General features: G+C 38.5%; 3 protein-coding genes across 3 annotated transcripts; 2 read left to right on the top strand and 1 right to left on the bottom strand.

The window, feature by feature from the left end:
• Positions 1-618: 618 nt before the first annotated feature.
• LOC136175444 (olfactory receptor 4C6-like) lies at positions 619-1203 on the bottom strand. The gene has a single exon (XM_065945736.1). It carries the CDS (start codon positions 1201-1203, stop codon positions 619-621), a length of 585 nt encoding a protein of 194 aa, XP_065801808.1.
• A 7741-nt stretch (positions 1204-8944) lies between these two features.
• LOC136175443 (olfactory receptor 4C16-like) lies at positions 8945-9745 on the top strand. The gene has a single exon (XM_065945735.1). It carries the CDS (start codon positions 8945-8947, stop codon positions 9743-9745), a length of 801 nt encoding a protein of 266 aa, XP_065801807.1.
• A 66-nt stretch (positions 9746-9811) lies between these two features.
• LOC136175442 (olfactory receptor 4C13-like) lies at positions 9812-20842 on the top strand. Its single transcript, XM_065945734.1, has 3 exons — positions 9812-9905; positions 16698-17645; positions 20634-20842. The coding sequence occupies exons 1-3, from the start codon at positions 9812-9814 to the stop codon at positions 20840-20842; spliced, it is 1251 nt and encodes a 416-aa protein (XP_065801806.1).
• Positions 20843-24058: the final 3216 nt, after the last annotated feature.

Raw genomic sequence — 24058 nt, 5'->3', positions numbered from 1 at the left:
TCTAAATTTTATAGTAAATTGTGGTTTTAAAAAGTTCATTTTTTCCACAAAAAAATAAGCCATCAGAAAACGTTCCTATCTAGCAGTGGTTCTGCTGAGAGAGGGCTACGTTTCCTCATCACTGATAATGAAGCACTTGATGGTTTGTTATCCAGCTTTGTGATAGAACTATCAAACTCCAATTGGAATTATGTTAATGAAAATGAATTAAAAATAAAAATAATAAAAATAGGAATAATAGCAAGAAATTTGACGATTTTGTTTAGATTGAACTTATCCATCAATTCTCCTTTCTCATGTTTTTCTTTTAAAATAATTGTATTTATTCGCATTTTGACTTAAGCTGTTGAGATATTTTCTGGGACATTATGTAATTATAATTTAAAAATAAGAAGGAAAAATGAAAAAAGCTATGAAGGCAATAGGAAGCTAAAGAAGAACAGAAAGCAGAAAGATATCATAATCCTTAAACTGCAAACACTATCAATCAAAATCAGATTTATATTTTTAAGAAATCTCTCTGGTTGTTAGTGGAGAATGGATAGTTTTGCTTCCCCCACATTCCTGAAAGAACAGAGTTCTCTTTAATGGACACACATGATAGTCTGAGCATGACAGTCACTTGCCAACCAAACTCCCCATTTTCATCAACAGTTTTCTCATGGCACTTTTCACCTCCATAATCCTCGGGGTGTAGATCAAGGGATTTAACATGGGTGTGATGATGGAATCAGACTCGGCCATCACCTTGTCTATGCGGTAGGTGGCCACAGGCCTAACATACAAAAACATACAAGGCACAAAGAACCTGATGACCACAGTGAGGTGGGAGCCACAGGTGGAGAGGGCTTTACACCGCCCTTCAGAACTGCAGGACTTCAGGGAGCAGAGGGTGACCACATAGGAAGTGATGAGGGTGAGGAAGATGGCCACACACATCACCCGGCTGAAGAACTGGGCCATGTAACCTTCCAGGGAGATGGCAGTGCTCTCAGAGAGGGAGTCCACACTCAACTTGGGGGAAATGATGGAAGAGTAGGTGACATCCATGACGGACAAGGAGGTAAGGAAAAGATACATGGGTGATCTCAGACTCTGACTTGTAACCATGGTTACCATAATGAGGAGGTTTCCCAAAACGGTGGACACAGACATGATTAGAAAGACGACAGAGGGTATTTTCCGCAGCTCTGGATACTGCATAATGCCCAAAAGAATGAATTCTGTCACAGTGTTTTGATTTCCCATGTGTCAGCTGCTGATACGAGCTCCAGCTAAGAGTTAGAAGACCTGAAAAAGCAGCACCTGATTTATAACTAGTGACTATTTGACTTCAAGTATTTCCAGGATCTCAGGGAACTTATGGGTTTTTTGTTTGTCTGTTGTGTTTTTTGTGTCTTTTTTTTTTTCCATTTATTCATTATCCAGCATTTGACTCTTAATAACCTGCTAAATAAAGAGCTTAAAAGAGAGCTACTTCATTAATGCTATGTTCTTCTTAGGCTTTTTATTTTTCCTTCTCTTTTTAAACGGTGTTTCCATGTGAAATACATTTCTCCCTTTTACTCTTATTATTGATTGTCAGCACCTACCTTCTCCAGGCACTAGAATAATGCCATAACGGACTCTATTTTACAAATGAGAGAACTGATTCTCACAGACTTGAGGCAACATAGCCAAGGTTGTACAGCAAGTGAGCGGTGAAGCCAGAATGTGGACCATATTTTCTGACTCCAGAATCAGTGCCCTCAAACATCAATATTTCTCCTCTGATCATTGCATTGTGATTTTATCATTTACCAATTATGGTACTAAGTATATTACAATATACCATACAACCCTGCTTTATCTTCAAATAAATATGAAGTAGCTTCTTCTTTCTGTGCTCTTCTCAAATGTTATGATGATTCTTCAGTAATTCAGTGCCTTGCTTATATATATTGTTAATGAAATACATCTAAAACTATAATTTCTGAATAATATATTGCTCATTAATTAAGATCACAAAGCATGACGATCTAGCAAAGACCCAGGTCACAATATAATCCACTCAAACCTGAGTCAGTCCTAGTCATTCCTTTTAGTTTTCTCTGTTCCCTAAGTGGAGTTAAGGATTCTAGAATACAATAGTGACAATTCAATAATTAGTTTTTACGCTAATTTTTAGAAGTGCCAAAATATATTGAACTTGCAGGCCCTGAGGTTAGAGTTTGCCGGGGATAACATCAAAATGACCAAAAGTCAACTCCAGAAGACTTCAAATCTAATCAAAAGCCACTCTAATCTGAGGGCACACTTTACTATGGATTTTTATGACCCAGTTGGGGGAAGGAGTTCTCATCACATGTTCCCAGAAGCCTGGGTCACCACAAAATGTTCCTCAGTTCTGGTTCAGATGATCACCATGATGAGTTAACTTTACCGCACACCACTGATGTTACAGTGGTCTCTCTACATACTCAAACGGGCCAGCATCCCTCTCCAACACCCCACAGCAAGAATGGAAATCTTGGCAGCTGTCAGTTCTTCAGTCACATTTCAGTAGCTGGGAACACCAGGCTAATTTCTGTTACAGAATGCCCTGGTGAGAAACAATGCAGAAAGATGATTCTCAAAATATTTGTAGGCACCAGATGTTGTACCGAGAGCATCTGCCACCCTCAGTTCGTTCCAAGAAGAACTTATTGTCCTTCCCTGTTAAAGGTCATGCATTTTTAACCTGATCTATCCTATGTCCTAAGTTTTCTTTCTCCTCTTCCTGCCCAATTCTGGTAGCTATTTTCCAATATCTCATTAGAATTCACAGACACCCCTTCCAATGATCATCATTATATAAAAATCTTCAAACGAAACAAAAAGTAAATTTTTAGAGGTAAATGTCATATATTTTAACGGTTTTCTGTGTGTGTGTGTGTGTGTGTGTGTTTATGCACACACATCCAATTAAATATCACAGAACTGTGAAAGTTCTATTGAGTAATTTTGTTATTTAATTTGCAGCAAGAACCTGAAGTGAAAAAAAATGAAATGAATAAGGAGATATTGTCTCCGAGTCACACCTAAAATATTCACCAATATTGAGAGTAAATGTTCTCTTAGGGCTTCCTGGGAGCACAGTGATAAAGAATCTGCCTGCTTATGAAGGAGACAAGAGGCATGGCTGTGATACCTGGGTCAGGAGAACCCCTGAGGTAGGACATGGCAGCTCACTCTAGGATTTTTGCCTGAAGAATTCCATGGACAGAGGAGTCTGGAGGACTGGAGTCCATGGGGGCAAAGAGTCAGACATGCCTGACAGACTGAGCGCACATACGTGTGTATTAACAATAAATCTGAGTCCTGTGACTGGGTTGTGGACACATCATTATGAGGATTGTATGTGGCAGTAAATTATGCTGTCATGTCCCAGAGGGGCAGAGAGGTCAGAAATGACACTAATGTAGGCATTTAGCTCTTCTACCTTTCAAATGCTGAATTCTAAGGTGATAAATAATTTTGGCTGAAGACCAAGCATGAAACTGAACTTCACAAAGTCCCTATTTAACGATCTTCTGAAAGATACTCAAATATGAGAAATAATTGGCTACACATTGAAAAGTTAGCCTTAGGTGCTATGTATGTAGACAAAGAATACTTCACAAAGGGACACCATGTCTTGAATGTGAAGATGGGCCCATGCCCTGAGTGACAGGAAGTGGGAGAAGAGTGATCTTAGGGAGATGCGCTGCGTGAAAGCAGAGAGTTGGCATGAACTTACAGATGGGGAGAAAGGAAAGGGGCCTTGGTCTCCATCCCTGACTGCGCAGGGCACTAGAGACAGAGGCACCATTCAAGGTGGCTGATGTAATGTCTTCAGAGAACCTTTTATTATGTTGGGGGAATTGCAGCCTGCTACGGGAGCCATTTTCAGTAGCTTGATAGTAGGATTCAGCTCTAAAGCTTTTTTCCAAGAAACCACTGTTGCTAAACGAAGTTGTCATTGGAAAGTTGATAAGCCAAAGTGTCTATTAGTGTGGATAAAGTTTTGGCACCAAGTGTTCTGAATAATTAAAGCACTGCATCATCCACGGACACCGAGGGACTGCATTGTGAGGGGGCAGTGACCACGGCTTGCCGTAACCTCAGAGAATGCACTTTTCCTGACCTGCTTCATGAGCCAAAGGCAGGAACTGGAGCCCCTGGGCATCTCTAAGTAAGGTGAATCTAAAGAATATGTCATAGTCCTTGCCTCAATGTAGCTCATGACTCCAAGCAATTACACTCTAGAGAAACACCTGGCATTTTCATGTAGAAGTCTCTACATCAGGGAGTAAATACATTGGATTAAATTTAATAAAGGCTTTTATTTTTAGAGCAGTTTTAGGTTCACAGTTTAGTTGAAAGGAATGGATAGGTTTCTCATATACCCCTATCCCTACTCATATGTAGGATCTCCCATTATCAACTTCTCCTAGAGTTGATTTGTTCCAAATTTATTACAAATGATGAACTTACATTGACACGTAATAGCCCAAAGTCCATAGTTTACCTTAGGGTTCTCTCCTGTTGTTGTATATTTCATGAATTTGGAGAAAAGTATAATGATATACTTTTGATATACATCCATCATTATATCAATAGTGTCATAAAGAGAGTTTGCACTGTCCTAAAGATCCTCTACACTTCACCTATTCACCTCCCTCCCACCAACTCATGTTGAATTTCTGATTCTTGTGATAGAATAAAGGTAATCTATCTTTCTGAGTCCTTCACTCAGTGTAAGGAATCTGTCATAGGTTAAAGTCCTTGCAGACCGTACTCACCATTATATGGTACCAGGTACTGGGTTTACTTAGGACTCAAGGTCCTGGAAGTTAATCTATTTATAGAGCTGTTTAACAAGTTGATGGGAAAGTAAATATGACACATCTCATCATTTAAACAACAGGATATATTATTCTACTTGGTTAGGGTTTTGAATCCGGGCCGTATTCAGTTGAACAAAGAACTATGATATCTTGCAGTACTCTAATAAAGATCCTTCATTATTATGCCTCTTCTCCTGAATTCTAAAAGTGGTCTTTAACCGAGGTATGCATGCTGGTGTATGGAAATACTTTTATAAGTATTTTCCATATTAATAGAAACATCATAAACCTCTAATCTAACTGTATAGATCACATAGTTTAATAATATTTAATAAATAAGAATAAGTCTTTCTGCCTCAAAGAAATTTTCTTTCCTTCACAGGACTCTGGTCCACATTAGTGTTGAAAAAATTGTCTTACAAATGACAAGGAAAAAGAGGTTAAGAATTGACATTTTTAAACTGATATTGAAAGCTATGAACTCAGGTTGTTTTGAAGATTATAATTTTATCCATGTTCTTAACTGAAGCAACAACAACAAAAGAGAACAAACTTTTATTTAATTCTTTGCTAATCTTGTGAAAGTTTTCAGTTATGTTCACAAATACTCTATTTGTCTTCTTTTTTGGCACATAACTAGACTGCATCCCCTTACTCCTTATTGAAATTTATGATATTATTTTGCAAATCTTAATACTGGCACGTCCTGAAACCTATCAATTACACTCTTAGGAAACATATTTTTATATTCATAATTGCTGTTCATAGTAGTCAAATATCTATTGACTGGATATTGAATAAGCACATTTTTAAATAATCCCATAATGGAGTGTGATATAGCCATGGAAATGAATTTACAGCTAAATTCAACAACCAAAATGAAATACAGAAAGGTTGGATGAAAAAAATAAAAGCAATTCCAAAGAGTCTGCATATAGGATGTTAAGTTCTGTAAAATTCAAAGCCAGGGAAAACATATATAGATAAAAATATTTTATTTTTAGGACAAAATTAAAATATTTGTTACTTTTAAGAAGAGGTGGACAGCAGATAGGAGTGTTTAAAATGTTTAATTTTGGGTAATATTTTAGTTCTTGAGATGGTACTAAGTTTACTAGGATTTATCTTAATTTTTACATGAATGCCAAAAAGCAGTATGGAGTAGGAAATGTCAGCCCACTCCAGTATTCTTGCTTGGAAAATTCTATGGACAGAAGAGTGGCAGGCTACAGTCCACGGGGGTTGCAAAGAATCAGGCATGTCTGAGTAGACACACCTGAGCAAGCGTGCATGCACAAAAAGGCAATAATATAAAATGAACAAATGAAAGATGGTATAATTTTTTGGACATGGGTGAATTCTACTGTTGAAAATTTATTATAAAAATGGGTCTCTTCTATTGGTTGGATCTGCTTCCTTTTTGTTGACTTCATTTTTAATCAGGCTGTCTCCATTATGGTAAAATTAGGCAGGAGTTCCCAGTCTCCATTTTTGGTAATTCTACTAGGAAAAAAAAAGATAGTGACTTTTCTCAATAGTGAAGAAAATTATTTTAATAAGATGTTTTCCTGAATAAGTGTCTCTTTATTAGTTATCAAAACAATGGAAATGAATTAGAGAAAGATAAGATTTCTACTCATTGTTCGTATACATTTTAATCCTCAGACTACTTGTTGCAAATCTGTGGTTTCTTGGTGAAGGAAAGCTCTAGCACACAAAATAAAATCTTGTTTCAAGCACCCTGGTGCCTTCCCTAGATGTAATTACAGATAGTTTACAAGGGATAGCGAATAAGAACAGAGGGGCCCCCTCCGATCGTAGAGAGTCAGGAGTGCGAACCGGAAGTCTCCCCTCACAGACCGTCGGCGCCTCAGGTGACCTGGAGGTGAATCAGTGATAATATTTCTTTCCACACATGAAAAAAACACTAACTTTTCATTGAAGGAAATGACGTTTCAAAGTTGAATAATCATTGATTTTGCAAAGACAGAGAACAATTTTAATATAGGCAGTTACTGACTCTCTGCTGTTCCCTTGACTAAAATTATACGTTCCCCTCTCTCTTCTGAATATTTGTTCTGTTGCAATAATGTGGAGATTCCGGGTACCCAGATAAAACAAACTATACTGGGGATTACAACCATGATTAGACCCGAAGAGAACTACCTGCTGACGTCTCTTCAAAGGACCTCAGTTCTAAAATGCTTAAGCAAAGCACTTAAAGTTTAAACATATAAACTATTGAGTGAACACCCCCTTGTAATTTACAAGTAAGTTCTGGAAATTTGCGTGCTTTGAAGGGTGTTTCCAGAAATGAGGAAAATGAAAACAGGGATTGGAAATATTTGTGATATTATCAACCATTGAAGAACATTCACTTCTCTCCATTAGTGTATGTCAAGTAGTGAATATCATAAAGTTGTTTAAAAGTAAGGACGTTATAATTGAAAGATTATAAGTGCTTTATCTTCCACTTTTCAAGCTGCCACATATGGAAGGGAATGCACAGTGAAGTGGATCTTATTATAGACTAACAAAAATAAACATTTCTATAAGTAAGTATAACAAGCATAATATATATATATATATATATATAATTGATATATGGAGACATATTTAGAGGATGGGACTGGGCTGTAATTTTTACATTTATATTATGAACTTCCATAAGCAGTAAAATATATCCAAAATGCCAGCTGATACACTCTCCAAACATGCTTCCTCCACCCACCCCGATTAAATGAACATGGAAAGTAATTAAGTTAATAAAATGGAACTGGATTTCTTAACTTAATATTCATTGAGCAAAGTTAATGAGAATCATGTAACATTAACAAATAGTTGCATTTGAAGAGTGCTACAGAAAAATCTACTTTTCACAATCATATGTGGGACTCATAATGACCCCATGAATTTGTCATTACAAATTAAGTGTTGAGGTGACTTGTTAAGAAACTACAACTAAACTGTCCTTGATGAAGAATATTTATCTCACTTAAAATATTCCTAAAAATCACACATCACATCACAAATTAATTCTTTTCTATCTATTGCAGATTAAGCATTTAAAACTCAACTTTCCCCTCACTGATGGAATCATTCAACTGAATAATAACGTGACTGAGTTTATTCTGCTTGGGTTGACACAAGATCCTGTTAGGAAGAAAATAGTGTTTGCACTTTCTTGATGTTCTATTTGGGGACCTTGTTGGGGAGCTTTTTTTTATATATATTTTTAAGTTTTGTTGGAATACAGTTGATTTACAATGTTGTGTTAATTTCAGTGAAGAGGTTCAATTATACATATACGCATATTCATTCTTTTTCAGATTCTTTTCTCATATAGGTTATCCGAATATTGAGTCGAGTGCCCTGAGCAGAACAGCAGGTCCTTGTCAGTTACCTGTTCTCTCTGTAGTAGCACTTATGCCAATCCCCGCTCCTGATTTATTCCTACTCCCCACATTTCCCCTTTGGTAAACATGAGTTTGCTTTCTATGTCTGTGAGTCTATTCCTGTTTTATAAATAAGTGCATTTATTTCATTTTTTTAGATTTCACAGGTAAACAGTATCATATGATATTTGTCTTTCTCTATCTGACTTCAATATGATAATCTCTAGGTCCATCCATGTTGCTGTAAAAGGCATTATGTCATTCTTTTTATGGCTGAGTAATATTCCATTATGTATATATAATGGAATATATAACTTTGCATATAATATATATAGTAATATTCCATTATATATATATGTGTGTGTGTGTGTGTGTGTGTGTACAATGAACACTAGGGTATCTTTTTGATTATGGTTTTCTCCAAACGTATGCCCAGGAGTGAGATTGCTGGATCATATAGTAGTTCCACTTTTAGATTTTTAGGAACCTCCATACTATTCTCCATAGTGGCTATGCTAAGTTACTGCTAAGTCACTTCAGTCGCGTCCGACTGTGTGACCTCATAGACGGCAGCCCACCAGGCTCCCCTGTCCCTGGGATTCTCCAGGCAAGAACACTGGAGTGGGTTGCCATTTCCTTCTCCCCATAGGGAGCTTTCTGATTTTTACTACCATCAAGACCAGCAGGGTACTAGGGAGTCCAATGTATTTCTTCCTTTTCCATTTATCCTTATCTGATGCCTGCTTCTCTACATGCATAGCCCCTAGGATGATTGCTGATGCCCTTCTGAAGAATGCCACTATCTCTTTCAGTGAGTGCATGATCCAAGTCTTTACATCCCATTTCTTTGGCTGCCTGGAGATCTTCATCCTCGTCCTCATGGCTGTTGACCGCTATGTGGCCATCTGTAAGCCTCTACACTACACGACTATCATGACTCATCGAGTCTGTGGTGTGCTAACGTCCCTGGCCTGGTTGGGGTCCTTCGTGCATTCATCAGCTCAGATTTTTCTAGTCTTGAGTCTGCCTTTCTGCGGTCCCAATGTAATTGATCACTACTTCTGTGACTTGCAGCTTTTGTTGAAACTTGCCTGTGCAGACACCTATGTAACCAACTTCCTCCTGGTGTCCAACAGTGGGGCCATCTGCACAGTGAGTTTTCTCATGCTGGTGTTATCCTATGCCATCATCTTGCACTCTCTGACAAACCACAGCACTGAAGGGAGGAAAAAAGCCCTCTTCACCTGCATCTCCCACATCATCGTGGTCGTCTTGTTCTTTGGTCCTTGCATATTTGTATACACTTGCCCGGCTACCACCTTCTCCATGGATAAGATGATAGCTGTGTTTTATACAATTGGGACACCTTTGTTCAACCCTCTGATTTATACTCTCAGGAATGCAGAAGTGAAAAATGCCATGTGGAAGTTATGGAGCAAGAAGTTGATGTCACATGACAAAAGATGGATAGAAATTTCAAGATTTATTCAGTGTTTGAACTGACCTAGAAAAAGTCCATAGAGACCATTCTCACCTCATTGTGAAGTCAGTATAATTCTATCTTCGGGCATGACAGCCCCTGCCCTTAAGGCTGAGAAGCAGTGTGCACACACATACTCGTTAGCGCTGAGTCAGTCTTACGTAGAGGACGAGAGGACAGAAGGTATAAGCAGGCTCTAAAGCCCAGGAGCTTAGATGCTGCGTCTCTATGTCTCTCGCTTGCCTGGTATCAATGTCTATGTGGTTTTCATCTAATGTGTTCCCCGCCCTTCTACCCCTTGCTGTCTACTGTTCTGTCCCTATGTAACCTTGCCCTATATTCTTATATACGCAACTTAGTATGTCTTTTGTTTTCTCAACATTTATTAAAAGCTTCTCTTTCATCATATCTATTCAATGCCTTCAATTACCCTTTTCCCCCGATTAATACTAGATTCAAATAACTGCAGAAGCTCATGTAGTAAGAGACAGTATATAATCTAGCATTGTTTTTCTTTCAATTATTTATTGTTCACTCCAAATTCTTACCATATGTTTAACCAGACCCTTCCTTCTCAGATGGAAAGTTAACATTCTGACGCTAGCTTTTTCAGTCTTAAGAAGGTTTACACTGTTAAGTTTCTTCTCAGTTTAACATTTTAAATAAATCTGCACTGTGCTCCTCACATGACTGAAGTGACTTAGTTCACATGCACATGGTGCTCCTAGTATGATTTCTTCTAATTTGGGGACAATATTAAGGTTTCTCTTGAATCATACCAATCATGATATTGAAAAAATAATGGTGGACTATTATAAATATAGCATATGTATTATAAAATAAATAGATTTATGTGGGGTTGGAGATAGATTGTAAGCAGTTGATGTTAGTGAATTTCAAAATATCAATATATTAAATATGCTGAATTAGATAAGTCAGAAGTTATTTATGCTTGAGACAGAATTATTTATGTACACATATATGAATTTTGAATTTCCTTAATTGAAAATGAAAAGCTAGAATCAGGAAAAGGTATAGTGGTTTCTAGAAATTCCAAAGGAGAATTAGTGGGATGAATAGATAGCACACAAGCCAGTTTTAGCGAAGGAAAAGAATCCTGTTTCAGACACTTCATTGACGACATGCAAATGGACAGCAGGCATGTTAAAGTGCTCAATGTTACTAAGTGTTAAAGAAATGCAAGTTGAAGCTGCAATAAGATATCACCTCACAGCTTTCAGAAGGGCCATCATTAAAAACGTCTACAAATGATAAATGCTGGAGAGGGTATGGGCAAATGGGAATTCTGCTACATTGCTGCTGTGAATGTAAAATGATACGATAGCTAAGGAGAACAATATAGAGGTTCCTTAGAAAACTCAATATTGTGTGACCCAGCATACGGATCCTGGATACACATTAGGAGAAAACCATGGTTCAAAAGGTTACATGCTGCCTGAGGTTCATCACAGTGCTGTTTACAACAGCCAAGGCTTGGAAGCAACGTAAATATCATAACAGAGAATGGAGAAACAGGACACAGTGTATATATACAGTGGGATATTACCCAGCAGTTAAAAAGAATGAAATATGCCAGTTAGAGCAAGACTGGACCTGAGATTACCATACTAAGTGAAGTAAGTCAGACAGAGAAAAACAAATATCATATGATATGGCTTATATGCCAGAATCTTAAAAGACACAAATAGACTTATTTATAAAACAGGAACACTCAGAGGCTTAGAGAACACAATTATGATAACCCGGGGGAAAAGGGGGGAGGGGAGGGATAGACTGTGAGTTTGGGATTGACACGTGCATGCTGCTATATTTAAAATAGATAATCAAGACCTACTGTATAGCACAGGCATTTCTGGTTAATATTCTGTAATAATCTAAGTGGGAAAATAATTTAAAAAACAAAGGATGCTTTTACGGGTATAACTGAATCACTTTGCTGCTATTAATGCAATTAACACATTATTGCTAATCAATTGTATTTTAATATAAACTAGAAATATAGAAACAACTAAATGAACAAAAGCAAGGTTGCGAAGTATTGATATAAGAATAAACATAAAAATCATTGAAGCATAATAAAAAGTCCATAAATAGACTTAAATAGATGAAAAGTTTTACAAAGTAATTAAGGCAGAAATAATATATTTTTCAACAAATTTTACCACATCAAGTGGATATCATTATATGAAAAAAAGGAGCCTCAACCACTATCTCATACTACAGACGAAAATTAGCTCAAAATGAGTCATAGATCACGAAGTCAAAGCTAGACCTATAAAAATTCTCTAAAAACTACAATCAAGAACTATAAAGAAACTAAAAAGTTGAACATTGTTAATATTTGAAATCTTCTGATCATTAGAGATCATACATTTTATTTTATTTTTATTTGTTTATTTTTATTATTTATTTTTTAATTTTTTTTTATTAGTTGGAGGCTAATTACTTCACAACATTTCAGTGGGTTTTGTCATACATTGACATGAATCAGCCATAGAGTTACACGTATTCTCCATCCCAATCCCCCTACCACCTCCCTCTCCCCCTGACTCTTCTGGGTCCTGGGACCCAGGGGATCATACATTTTAAAAATAAAAATGCACTTCACAGAATAGGAAAAAGTTGTATCTACATTCACATGTACAAACTTTTAAATTATATATAAATTTATGTGTAAAATTGTATATGCAAATTCATCTTATATATGATGCATATATATGATAGAAGAACTATATCTAGAATACATATATATATATATATATATATATATATATATATATATATAAATCACCTACAATTTAGTGATGAGAAACCCAGAACTCTTATTTTAAATTGCACAGAGGTCTTAAAAAAAAAATGACTTCCCAGAAAGGTATAGAAATAGCCTATAATATAACATTAAAAATTATCAGCTTCAGTAGTTATCAAGAAATCAAAGTAATACTTCAATAGTTTCTCACTACATACTTCCTACAAGGACCAAAATGATACCAAGTGACAGAGATGTCCAATAATTAACTTTGAAATCAGAACTAATTTCCTGTGTTTTACGTATCTATCCAGATGTGTAATGTCACTTAGTATTCCATGATGTCTGTCACAACTGTCCCAGACATAACTTACTGAAAAACTTTTTAGAGTTTCTCTCTATAGTCATAGCCTTCTAATGATTGTGAAAAACAAGTTTTGTATTCAAATACTTTTAAGTGGCTGCCATTAGTTTTATGGCCTCACTGCTCTAGCTCTCAGCAAATCAGTATTGGGTTTCCAGGAACGTTGATACTGAAAATAAGAAAGAAGTTCTCTCTCTGACATGAGTGCACAAATTAACCACAGCACAGGTCCCAAGGCTGGAACACTACTCTCCTTGTCATTCACATGGTATTAGTCCTTCTTAGAAAACCAGGCTCCTATAAGGGGGATTTACCTATTTTAGCTGCAAGTGCAGGGAATACAACTCCCCACTCAAGAATGAGTGCCTCTCAAGCATGTCTCTTCAGAATACCTGCTTCTAAAAAAAAGCCTTTCCATCAAAGCAGATAATTAGTTCCTGGGAGAGAAAAGAGCAGCTATAAGACAAAGTCCTTGAACCTGTATTGGAACCTTGTTAAACATCCACACATGCAACTGAAAATGACTTTACTTGTTATTTACATTTCCAGAGAAAGACTTGTCAAGAGTTGAAAGATCCATTTGAAGGTGTTTCCACCACATTTTCTGCCTGCTGACTTTTGGACTAGACCATCCAAGGATGATCATTTCTCCATGGTTTTCTATATTAATTTATTCTAATTTCAAGTTCCAGGTTTCCTGTGAAATTTCACTGACTCTTTAGGCTAGAAGGAAATATGTAAACATACAGAACGATTTATCTCCTATTGATTTGATATTGAGTTCTCTGAATAGCTTCTTTCTGAATGTGTCACATCTTTCTTATTGAAAGTTCCTTATCCTAAGAGGAAGTCAGTTTGAAGTTGGGATTAGTTCTGAATACCCTCAAATATCATTAATATCATCTAAGACCAGAAGGTAAGTTCTTCAATAGTGATGATGCTTAGTAAAGATTGTTACTTTATATATATTGTTGTTGTTCAGCTTTTCACTTGTGTCCGACTCTTTGCGACCCCATGGACTGCAGCATGCCAGGCTTCCCTGTCCTTCACCATCTCCTGGAGCTTGGTCAGACTCATGTCCATTGATATGAGTTTATGTATATAGTAATTACGTTTTAACACTTTTCAAAAACAATAGCAATTTTAAAGAATTAAATTTTAAAATGCATTTTTAATTGTAAAAGAAAGAATTCACCTCATTCTTCTGCAAAATGTTGAAAATGACAATCCCAGTGACTGAGCATCTTAGTTTGGGAATTAGAAATCCAGATTAGAATCTTGCCTTTCCCCACCTGCAGCTTCTTGATCTGGGGTGTATTTCTTGCAACCTTATATTCTTATTTCTTCTAATATCAGTGAGAAGACTAATACCCCTCCCAGGCTGTTATGTGAATATAAATGTATCCAGCACACTGATGAAGACACACAGAGGAACTTTACCTATTTTTATGACTATTTTTCATAGAGGATTAGAAAGAATTGACTTTTATGGCAATAAAACAGAAAAAAATCAACCCTACATTAAACTGAGGAACAGTCATCTGCAATTTTTAAGAAGCCAAAGAGACCCATATTATGCATAGCAGTTGCTCCAAAGAAGAGTTCTACATATCCATGTTTGGACTAAACAAGTCTTGGTTTGTATCAATAATCATGTTGATGTATTTTTGTGTGTGAGGTGTATTTAAATTTTGTTTCCAATGTCATGATTAGTCCTAATTATTAAAAAGGTATATGATAGCAAAATAAATGTAGGTTAGAGAATTGGGTCTTACAAACTTCTTAATCTTGATGAGATTCAATTTTTTCATCTGTCAAATTAAGTTAATGACATGATTAATGCTATTGTGTGCTATGATTATTTTTGCTATATGGATGGAATGATACCATTCACATAGATTTATCCCAGATCACTTCTCTACATGGATGACTCCTCGCAGGCAGCTCTGTGTTTGAAAGCTGGATGATCCATTCCTAATGTGCATATTTATTTGTGCAGTATTTGCAAACACATTTTTTTTAGCAGTTTCCTAATATCACACATTTAGCCTCTGATTATTTGCGACTTCATATACTAACAGTCCAGAAGTGTACTTGTTGTGAAGGAACTGTCCTTTATTTTCTGACCCCTCCCCAACTCTCCCATCATTCTCTCCAGAAATAATGAATTGCAGTTAATGGCTGGGTGTGCATTTTTGTAGATGGTTTGTATGCATGAATGTGTTTTGTGAAACGGCAGTGGGTCATAAGGTACGGCTGATTTGTTAAGTGTTACTGAACAGTGTGTGTGTGTATTTCTGCCCTGTCCTTTTCCTGTTGTCTGGTCTATCTGTCTGTGTCCATCACTTTGATAGCTGCCTCCTATTCTGTGAGTCATTAAATCCAGTCCTCATGATGGGACATTTGCTGATCTTATAAACAGCTCTATAGCCAGCATCTTTGCACACAGCTGTTTGTCCCTTTATCTGCTTCCTCAGGATAAACTCCTAGAAGTGGGGTTGTTAGAGCAAAGGTAGGCCGTTACGTGGAGGGCCCAGGAAGCTTTGCCAGCCTGAAAGTCTCATTAACAATGTTGAGAATCCATTTCCTCCCAGCTGTCCCAGGGGTCACTGCCCAGATGGGCCAGCCCACCAGTATTGACAGCCACACATCTTAGGCTGAGGCTCTAAGCTTAAATTTGCATTGATCTCTGTTTACTTGGCATGTCCACTTTTTTTCTATCGCTGCACAGTATGAAGTAGTGCTAGTGGCAAAGAATCCACCTGCCAAAGCAGGAGACATGAGACGTGGGTTTGATCGCTGGGTCAGGGTGCTGGCCTGGAGAAGGAAATGGCAAGCCACTCCAGTATTCCTGCCTGGAAAGTCCCATGAGGAGGGGAGCCTGTTGGGTTACAGTCTATGGGGTTGCAAAGAGTCAGACATGACTGAGGCGACTTAGCCTGCACTCAACCATGCCATGCATAGAGTAATCTACTGTTAAAGGTATATCTATAGAATATTGGGTTAGGGAAGTTTATAGGAAAGATGTTAATTTTGTTATAGTCACTCCTGTATCTTTTCATTACTTTCCCATACCAATGTTCTGCTGCAATTTGTGTCAACTCATATATAGTCTGATTGTTGTATTCCTTTCAGCCTTGCATCCTCCTATCATAAATATCACACAAATACCTTTCCTGGAATTTTATGCAACATTCCCTCTTTCTCAGATCTCTATTCATCCTTATAGTCACATTCTCAACTCCCTTACATGGTTTCCCATTTCCTAAGAGTAGTGAGAAAATCCATCAGCCATTCATAACTTTTACATTCCTTTTCAACCTCTTGGGCTTAGCTACTACTATGTGCTTACTCAGTCATGTCTGATTCTTTATGACCCCATGGGCTGTAGACCATTGGACTGCTCTGTCCATGGATTTTCCAAGCAAGAAATGGCGTGGATTGTCATTCACTTTTCTGGGGAATCTTCCTAACCCAGGGATCGAAGCTGCCTCTCCTATTTTTCTTGCATCGTCTGGCAAATTCTTTCTCACTGAACCACCTGGGCAGCTTTGCTACTGCTATGTGTAAGACCTGATGACTCACATTAGGCTCTGGGTCAGCTCAAATGATCAAATGTGGGCAGATGGTCTACTGCTGTGTGGGCATAGGGCTCCTCATGTCTCCAACTCTAAACTCCTAGGAGAGGATTTGAGTTAACTTCAAGAGATCAGAAATATTTTCTTCCTTTATCAAAAGAAAAAAAATACTCTTCAGAATTCAAAACTCAATAGAATTTGGCAGTTATTACATGGAAAGTATAATGAATCAAGGTTAAGCTAATACGATGTATTTTTTTCAGGGTATGTAATTAACCATAATATAATATACATGGAGAATAGGAACAATGTGACAGAGTTTGTCCTACTGGGACTGACACAGAACCCAAAGCTGCAGAAAGTCACATTTGCCGTCTTTCTGGGCATCTACATCGTCTCTATGGTGGGGAACGTGCTCACCTTGGTCACCATCACAGGCAGCCCATTATCGCGGTCCCCAATGTACTTCTTCCTGTCTCATCTCTCTTTTACTAATGCTTGTTATGCCACTGTCAATAACCCAAAGTTGATTGTAGATTCCCTCCATGAAACAAAAACTAGCCCTTTCAATGAATGCATGACTCAGATCTTTGCGGAACATTTATTTGGAGGAGCTGATGTCATCCTGCTCACCGTGATGGCCTATGACCGCTACGTGGCCATCTGCAAGCCTTTACACTACACAACCATCATGAACTGGCAGTTGTGTTGGCTGCTAATTGGAGTGGTGTGGGTGGGAAGCTTTCTTCATGCAACCATTCAGATCCTCTTCATCTTCAGGTTACCCTTCTGCGGCCCTAACGTCATAAATCACTTTATGTGTGACCTGACCCCTTTGCTCAAACTTGCCTGCATGGATACCCACACTCTAGGGCTCTTTGTTGCTGCCAACAGTGGTTTCCTCTGTCTGTTAAACTTCCTCCTCTTGCTGGGCTCCTATGTGGTCATCGCATACACCCTAAGGACACACAGTTTGGAGGCGAGACGCAAGGCCCTCTCCACGTGTGTCTCCCACATCACAGCCGTCATCATATCCCTTGTGCCCTGCATTTTTGTGTACCTGAGACCAGCAACTACCTTTCCGATTGATAAAGCAGTTACTGTGTTTTACACCATGATAACTCCAATGTTAAATCCTTTAATCTATACCTTAAGAAATGCCCAGATGAAAAATGCCATTAGGAATTTGTGTAATAGAAAAGTGATTTCAGGTGATGGATAGATAAAGTGTACAGGAAGCCCAGCACTGATGCAAAAGTCAAATGGACATTGCTGATGCTTTCAGCAGAGAATACCTATGAGAGAAAAGGAAAATAAATAGCCAGTATACATCATAGAATCTGCAGGGGGAGAAGAAATGGGTACAAGGAAGGTCAGGAAAACTTAGCAGGAGACTACTTTTGCATGTTTGGGACATTCTACCAGGTTGGCGCTTAGGTTTTCTAGTTTCATCATGTGTGTGGATCAATAAACTCATTCTAATAAAAGAAAATAAAGTAAAAAAAAAAAAAAGCAAAACTTCACATTTAGCAATAATCTCTGTAACAATCCAATGCAGTCGATATTGCTACTACCCTCATTTTATAGGTGGGAAAGCAAGCAGGAAGAGGAAAGTTCCCAAACAGAAATACTGAAGATTATTTAGCTGTGTTGAGCTGACCTCTCAGACTATGTTCTCAGCTGCTGAGCTGTGTTGCCAGGCAATGATAACAGAAAGGACACATGACTACTTTATTGCTTCCGTTTTTGAGACAGGCACTGTGCTGAAACACACGCACATATATACATATATCTAACTATATATATGGCATATAACTGGTTTAGGGGCTCAAACTAACAGGCCATTTGCCCTCTAAGGCGTACATACGCTATGTTGCTCCACATTTCCAAATTCTCTTGTTGCTTTCAGAATCATTTTGCTTTGCTTAGGTCATGACCTTACCCTGATAATCCATCAGAAAGAGTGAGGATTCAAGTAAAAGCATAGTTTAATGTCAGACAGAAATGTTGCTTTATTAAATAAATTAAATGTCATACTCTCTGTAATACTTACCTACTTGCTAACAATAGTTTCTGCAAGTAGCACAACACCTGGTTTATGATAAACATTGAATCAGTTCAGTTCAGACTCTCAGTCATGTCTGATTCTCTGTGATCCTAATGAATGCAGCCCGCCAGGCCTCCCTGTCCATCACCAACTCCCGGAGTTACTCAAACTCATGTCCTTTGAGTTGGTGATGCCATTAACCATCTCATCCTCTGTCATCCCCTTCTCCTCTCACCTTCAATCTCTCCCAACAGATACTGAATAAATCAGTGTAAATATAAGGGAAGATGAAAAACTCACATAAAATATACAGCAAAATGTACCATTGCACACCTGGATTTATATTCAATATTACAGCTGGGGCAAGTAGGAAAGGCTCTAATAATTTGTATCATAAATCCAGGAAATGTATTGGGAATGGATAAAAGTAGAAAGTCACTAACTTTGATCAGCCTGATTCACTGATATGGACTCACTAAGCAGTGGTAATAGTTGAGTCTCTGAGTTGTGTCCGACTATTTGCGACCCCATGAACTGTAGACCAGTAGGCTCCTCTGTCGGTGGGATTTCCCAGGCAAGAATACTGGAGTGGGTGGCCATTTCCTTCTTCAGGGGACCTTCCCCTCTCAGGGATGGAACCCAGGTCTTCTGCACTGCAGACCATCTCTTGAATTGCAGGCAGATTCTTTGCTGACTCAGCCACGAGAGAAGCCTGCACTAAGCAGAGATCCTGCATTTGGTGTAGCAACTGGAGGAGGTAAGACAGGCTTTCACAGACTTTCTTTTGGTGTCTAAGATATGAACCAAATGGTAACCCACAGTGAGCAGCTTAGAAATACCCAACCTGCTTTGGTTTAATACAGAGGATTAGTTAATTCCTGGTTAATCAACAGAAATCGACTGTAACATAAGCAAATTTGTTATTGAGAATCCACTCAACCTCCCTGGGAAGGTACAGAGCACAAAACTGTCATCACAGCCGTGAAAGGGGGGAGTTTGTCATCCTTGAGAAGCTCTGAGATGGCTCTTTCTATATGCCAGCCCTCTGGTTTCTGGTTTACAAATTTGAATGTGTTACGAGTGATTTGATCCTGGGAAACAGGAGCCAAGTAGTGGCACTCAGCGCCAACGGCGAGGCAGGCTTAGTTACTGTACTGGGCAGTAGAGGGTAGTGCTATTGTTAGTAACTCAGTGTTACTCCCCATTCGGTGGCTGTTGTGATGATGCCTGCACCAGACGGTGACCTGATGTTCTGTGTTCATCGCTTCTCCCCAGACAACTTGTGTACTTAAACTTTACTTGTACTTAAACATCTTATGTCCTTAAAACACAGAGAAGAATGGAATCATGAAAACATTAACCAAGAAAGGGGGAAAACTTGAAGAGTAGATAAAGATAAGGAACAGTAAGGGTGTGGGGAATACCCTGTTTTCCTCCTTTGATGTGGCCAGTTGGGGGGGACCAGGTCATTTTCCACTTCTCTCCTGTACAAACTCTTCGAACTCCTTTGTGAACAAAAAACTTTGTAAAATATAAAATGGTGGGCTCCCAGACTCATGGAGAGTTTGCCTCCATGCACGGATGCATGGATGGCGGTCTCTCTGGGACTCAGGCGTGCTGATTACTGGACTTAACAGCTGCTAAGAGCCAGAAGAAGATGCTTTACCCCTGACTGCTGAGATTCATTTACTATGTGCTATTTCAAATTCACTTGTTTCCTTTCACTTTGATCCTTGAATGGCACCAGCCTAAATACTTGATAAACTGGTCTTTGCTACCAACTTGTGGAGTACATCCTGAATTCTTTAAAGGAACCTCTGAAGCAAAGCAAATGATAGAGTCAAAATGACAATCAGAATAATCAGCAGAAGAGGACTTATAGTGTTGTCCAGCTGATCGTGGTGTTCCTAGAGTGAAATAGAGAGGATACTTTCTCAGTTCTCAGTTGAACTGTGTCAGCAGAAAAGTTATAGATTAGATAAACAAATATCTAGCTAAAATCATTAAAAAAGAAATTCATGTCATCAAAATCAATTCCCAGACTTGAGACAGTTTACAGATTCAGAATGCTATCAACAAAATGGGGGATTAAGTACCCTTGAAGGGCGACTTTGGTACCTTGCTAAAATTTTATAACGTATCTTTCCCTCAGATTTGGACCTCCAGCCTTTTATCAGGTTAACTATTCACTGTGGAAAAGCAAATAATCAGATCGTTCAGAACACTGGCTTTGACCTGAAACTTACTCCAAGAGATCCAAAGCAATACTGTAGTCCCTCAATCAGAGTAAGAGTATATGGAGGTCTGGCGATCAATGGAATTTTAGCTCAGGTCTGTTTACAGTGGGCCCAGTTATCATGAAACCCATGCCGTGGTTATTTCCTCAACTCTAGAATGCATAATTGGAATAGATATTCTTAGCAACTGACAGAGTTGTTTGGCTAACCTGTCAAGTAAGAGACATTATGTCAGGAAAATCCAAGTGTAAGACACTGCTACTGTCCTACCTAGGGAAACAGTAAATCAAAGCTGAATCACATCTCTGGAAGGATTGTAGAGATTATTGCCAATGCCAAACCTTGGAAGATGCAAGGGTGGTGATTCCCACAGCATACAATTTCAACTCTTTCATTTCGCCTGTTGTGGAAGACAGATGGATCTCGGAGAGTGAGTGGGTAATTCTGAGGTTAACCAGCTTCTATATCAGATGCAGTTTCACCCCAAGAGTAAATTATCAGAACTGCTGGTACCTAGTATGTAGCTAAGCTTCTGCTTTTATACTCTGTCAATAAGAACTACCAGAAGCATTTAGATTTCATCTTGAAAGGCCAGCAGTAACCCTCCACGGTCCTACTTCAGGAATGCATCAGCTCTCACCAGAATTGTGTTGTAATATCATTTATAGGGATCTTGGGTGTCATATTCTACAAGGTATCACATTGATTCATTATACTGATGACATCATGCTGATTGGACCTACTGATCAAGAAGGAGTAACTGTTGAGGTAATCGGAACACAGGTTGGAAAAGAATTTCTAGACACAGATCATTTCAGAAGGGAGTGAGTTTGTTAAGAGCATGAAGCAGAGAGGAAGGCACTGCAAATGCAGTGGGCCAATCTCCTGACAGACCGGGGGAAGTCAAGAGTTTTCATGGGTTAGTAGCCAGTTTTTACAGCTTCCAGGAAAAGCAAATTCCTGCTCAAAAGTTGGCATTAGGTGATTGGTTTGGGTGCTATAATGTGACTATTGGGGTGAGCATTTTTGTCTAATCTGAGGTTAGGAAGCCTGCTGGTGATGATCAGGGGGGTTTTCAGCAACAGTTACAATGGGGCTCAGCCAGCTTCGGAGGTGACCTCAGTTCTGGGCTCTGCTTCTGTGTCCTTGGGGCAGAACTCGATAGAAATTGCTTTAGAGGTTTGGTAAAATATTTCCTGTGTTACAGGGTAATACAAGTTCAGCTAAAATTAGGAGACTCAAGGTCAGTGAAATTTCTAGAGACCCAGTAGCATGGGGCGTTTCAAGCTATCCCTTTAAGATTCTGAAGGATCATTTGTTCCATCTGGCTTCTCCTATAACCAAAGATGGTGTATAGTGTCCCTGGGACCTCATTGGATTTGGGAGTCAACATCTCTTTCATTTTGGAGTATTAATCTGGCTGATTTATAAATTATTCATAATACTGTTAGCTTGAAGTGGGTGCCTGAAATAGAAAAGATTCTGCAAAAGTTTGGGCCGTTGCATAAGCTTCTCTTCCACTTATGACAAATGTTCCAGTAGATCTATGATTCTTGATGTGTCAGTGGCAGATAAGAATGTTGGAAATGTCTGCCCTCCATATGTGAATTTCAGTGAGACACAGGATTTGGGGAAAAAATTCTTGCCATCCTCAAAAGATAACCACTCCCCTTTTTATGAAAAAGCTCTGTAGCCTGCTAGTGGTTCTTAAAGGAACCTGAATGCTTCATCAAGGGCCACCAAGTCACTATGCAACCTAAGTTTCTGTCATGCACTTGGTATCTATCATCTAACCCATCAAAGTCATAAAGTGGGGTGTGCACAGCAGTACTCCATCATCAAATGAAGTGATACATACATGATCTGGCCCAAGTAGGACCGGAAGGCAAAGTTCCAGAGAGAAGTGGCAAAAATGCTCATGGTCCCCCTCCCACTGCATTCCATTCTCTCCCCCTGCCTGCATCTATGGATTCATGGGGTCAACTGACTGAGGAATATAAGACTTCAGACTTCTAAAGGGATAGTTCTGCAATGATCTCCAAAATTGGAAGCTGCAGAAAGGCAACCTCATCCTGAAAATGCCTGAAGCTCAGTAGTGAAGGGAAACCGTCACAATGGGTGCATTCAAGCCGTGCATCTAGTTGATTACTTTACTTGGAAGGAGAAATGTACAAATGTACAACATATACTCATTTATAGTTTTGGTCTATGATTTGTCTGAGTGGTCAGAGGCTTGTGGGGGCGAGGGGTATAGTTGCAAGATTGGTGACAAGAGAATTTGAGGAAGAGGTATATATACACACTTGCTTGAATGGGCAAAAAACATGAAACTCCTTGCTTCCCAAATCACAAAGGTTGAAAATGGAAGTAACAGTCTCTACTATTCACTGCAGTTAGCTATTAGCAAAATTTGTGCTTCCTGTTCCTATTAACCTATGTTCTGTTTGCTTAGAGGCTTTAGTTACAAAGAGAGAAATGCTTCCACCAAGAGGTACACAAGATTCTGTTGAGCTGAGCACTGAGTCAGTGATGACTTCTAACCATCTCATCCTCTGTTGTCCCCTTCTCCTGCCCTCAATCTTTCCCAGCATCAGGGTCTTTTCAAATGAGTCAGCTCTTTCATCAGGTGGCCAGAGTATTGGAGTTTCAGATTCAGCATTAGTCCTTCCAGTGAATATTCAGGACTGATTTACTTGAGGATGGACTGGTTGGATCTCCTTGCAGTCCAAGGGACTTTCAAGAGTCTTCTCCACCACTGCAGTTCAAAAGCATATATTAGTGAATTTCAAAATATTAGTAGATTTTTGCAATGCATGGGACCACCAAAAATTATTTAGACTTGAGAGAGAATTATTTCTACCATATATGTGAATTATGAATTTCCTTTCTTGAAAAGGAAAATACTTTGCAAGCAGAAATCTATAGTGGTTTCTTGGAATTCCAAAGGAGAATAATGCCGTGAATGGGAGAGCCCAGACCAGTTTTAGGGAAGGGAAATAATTATGTTTAATATTGTGATGGTGGATAAATGATACAATGTGCTGTGTCAAAACTCATAAAACTACATTATAAAATTGAAAATTATGTCCTTTATTAAGCATGTATCCATTTTGGTCATCAGTTTTAGCAAATATACCACACAGATGCAAGATGTCAGAAACCTGGGAAATTGAGATGGATACGGAAAGGGTATTTGTGAACTGTCAGTATTTATTGCACAGTTTTCTGTGAACTTAAAGTTTTTCTAAAAGTAGCTTTTTTAAAAGTTTATTTACCCAGGAGGTTCAGTGGTAAAAAATCTGCCTGCCAAGCAGGAGACACAGGTTCAATCCCTTGGTGG

This window comes from Muntiacus reevesi, chromosome 9 (assembly GCF_963930625.1).
Source record: "Muntiacus reevesi chromosome 9, mMunRee1.1, whole genome shotgun sequence".
NCBI lineage: Eukaryota > Metazoa > Chordata > Mammalia > Artiodactyla > Cervidae > Muntiacus > Muntiacus reevesi.
This window is presented reverse-complemented; position numbering and strand designations above follow the sequence as displayed.

What these genes read in the sequence shown, in the direction of transcription:
- LOC136175444 (XM_065945736.1), bottom strand. Translation starts at nt 1,203, where the DNA reads ATGCAGTATCCAGAGCTGCGGAAAATACCCTCTGTCGTCTTTCTAATC.
- LOC136175443 (XM_065945735.1), top strand. Translation starts at nt 8,945, where the DNA reads ATGTATTTCTTCCTTTTCCATTTATCCTTATCTGATGCCTGCTTCTCT.
- LOC136175442 (XM_065945734.1), top strand. Translation starts at nt 9,812, where the DNA reads ATGACAGCCCCTGCCCTTAAGGCTGAGAAGCAGTGTGCACACACATAC. An exon ending in AGAGGACGAGAGGACAGAAG is followed by an intron (nt 9,906 to 16,697) that starts GTATAAGCAGGC and finishes TATTTTTTTCAG; the next exon opens with GGTATGTAATTAACCATAAT. An exon ending in TAATAGAAAAGTGATTTCAG is followed by an intron (nt 17,646 to 20,633) that starts GTGATGGATAGA and finishes TCTTTCCCTCAG; the next exon opens with ATTTGGACCTCCAGCCTTTT.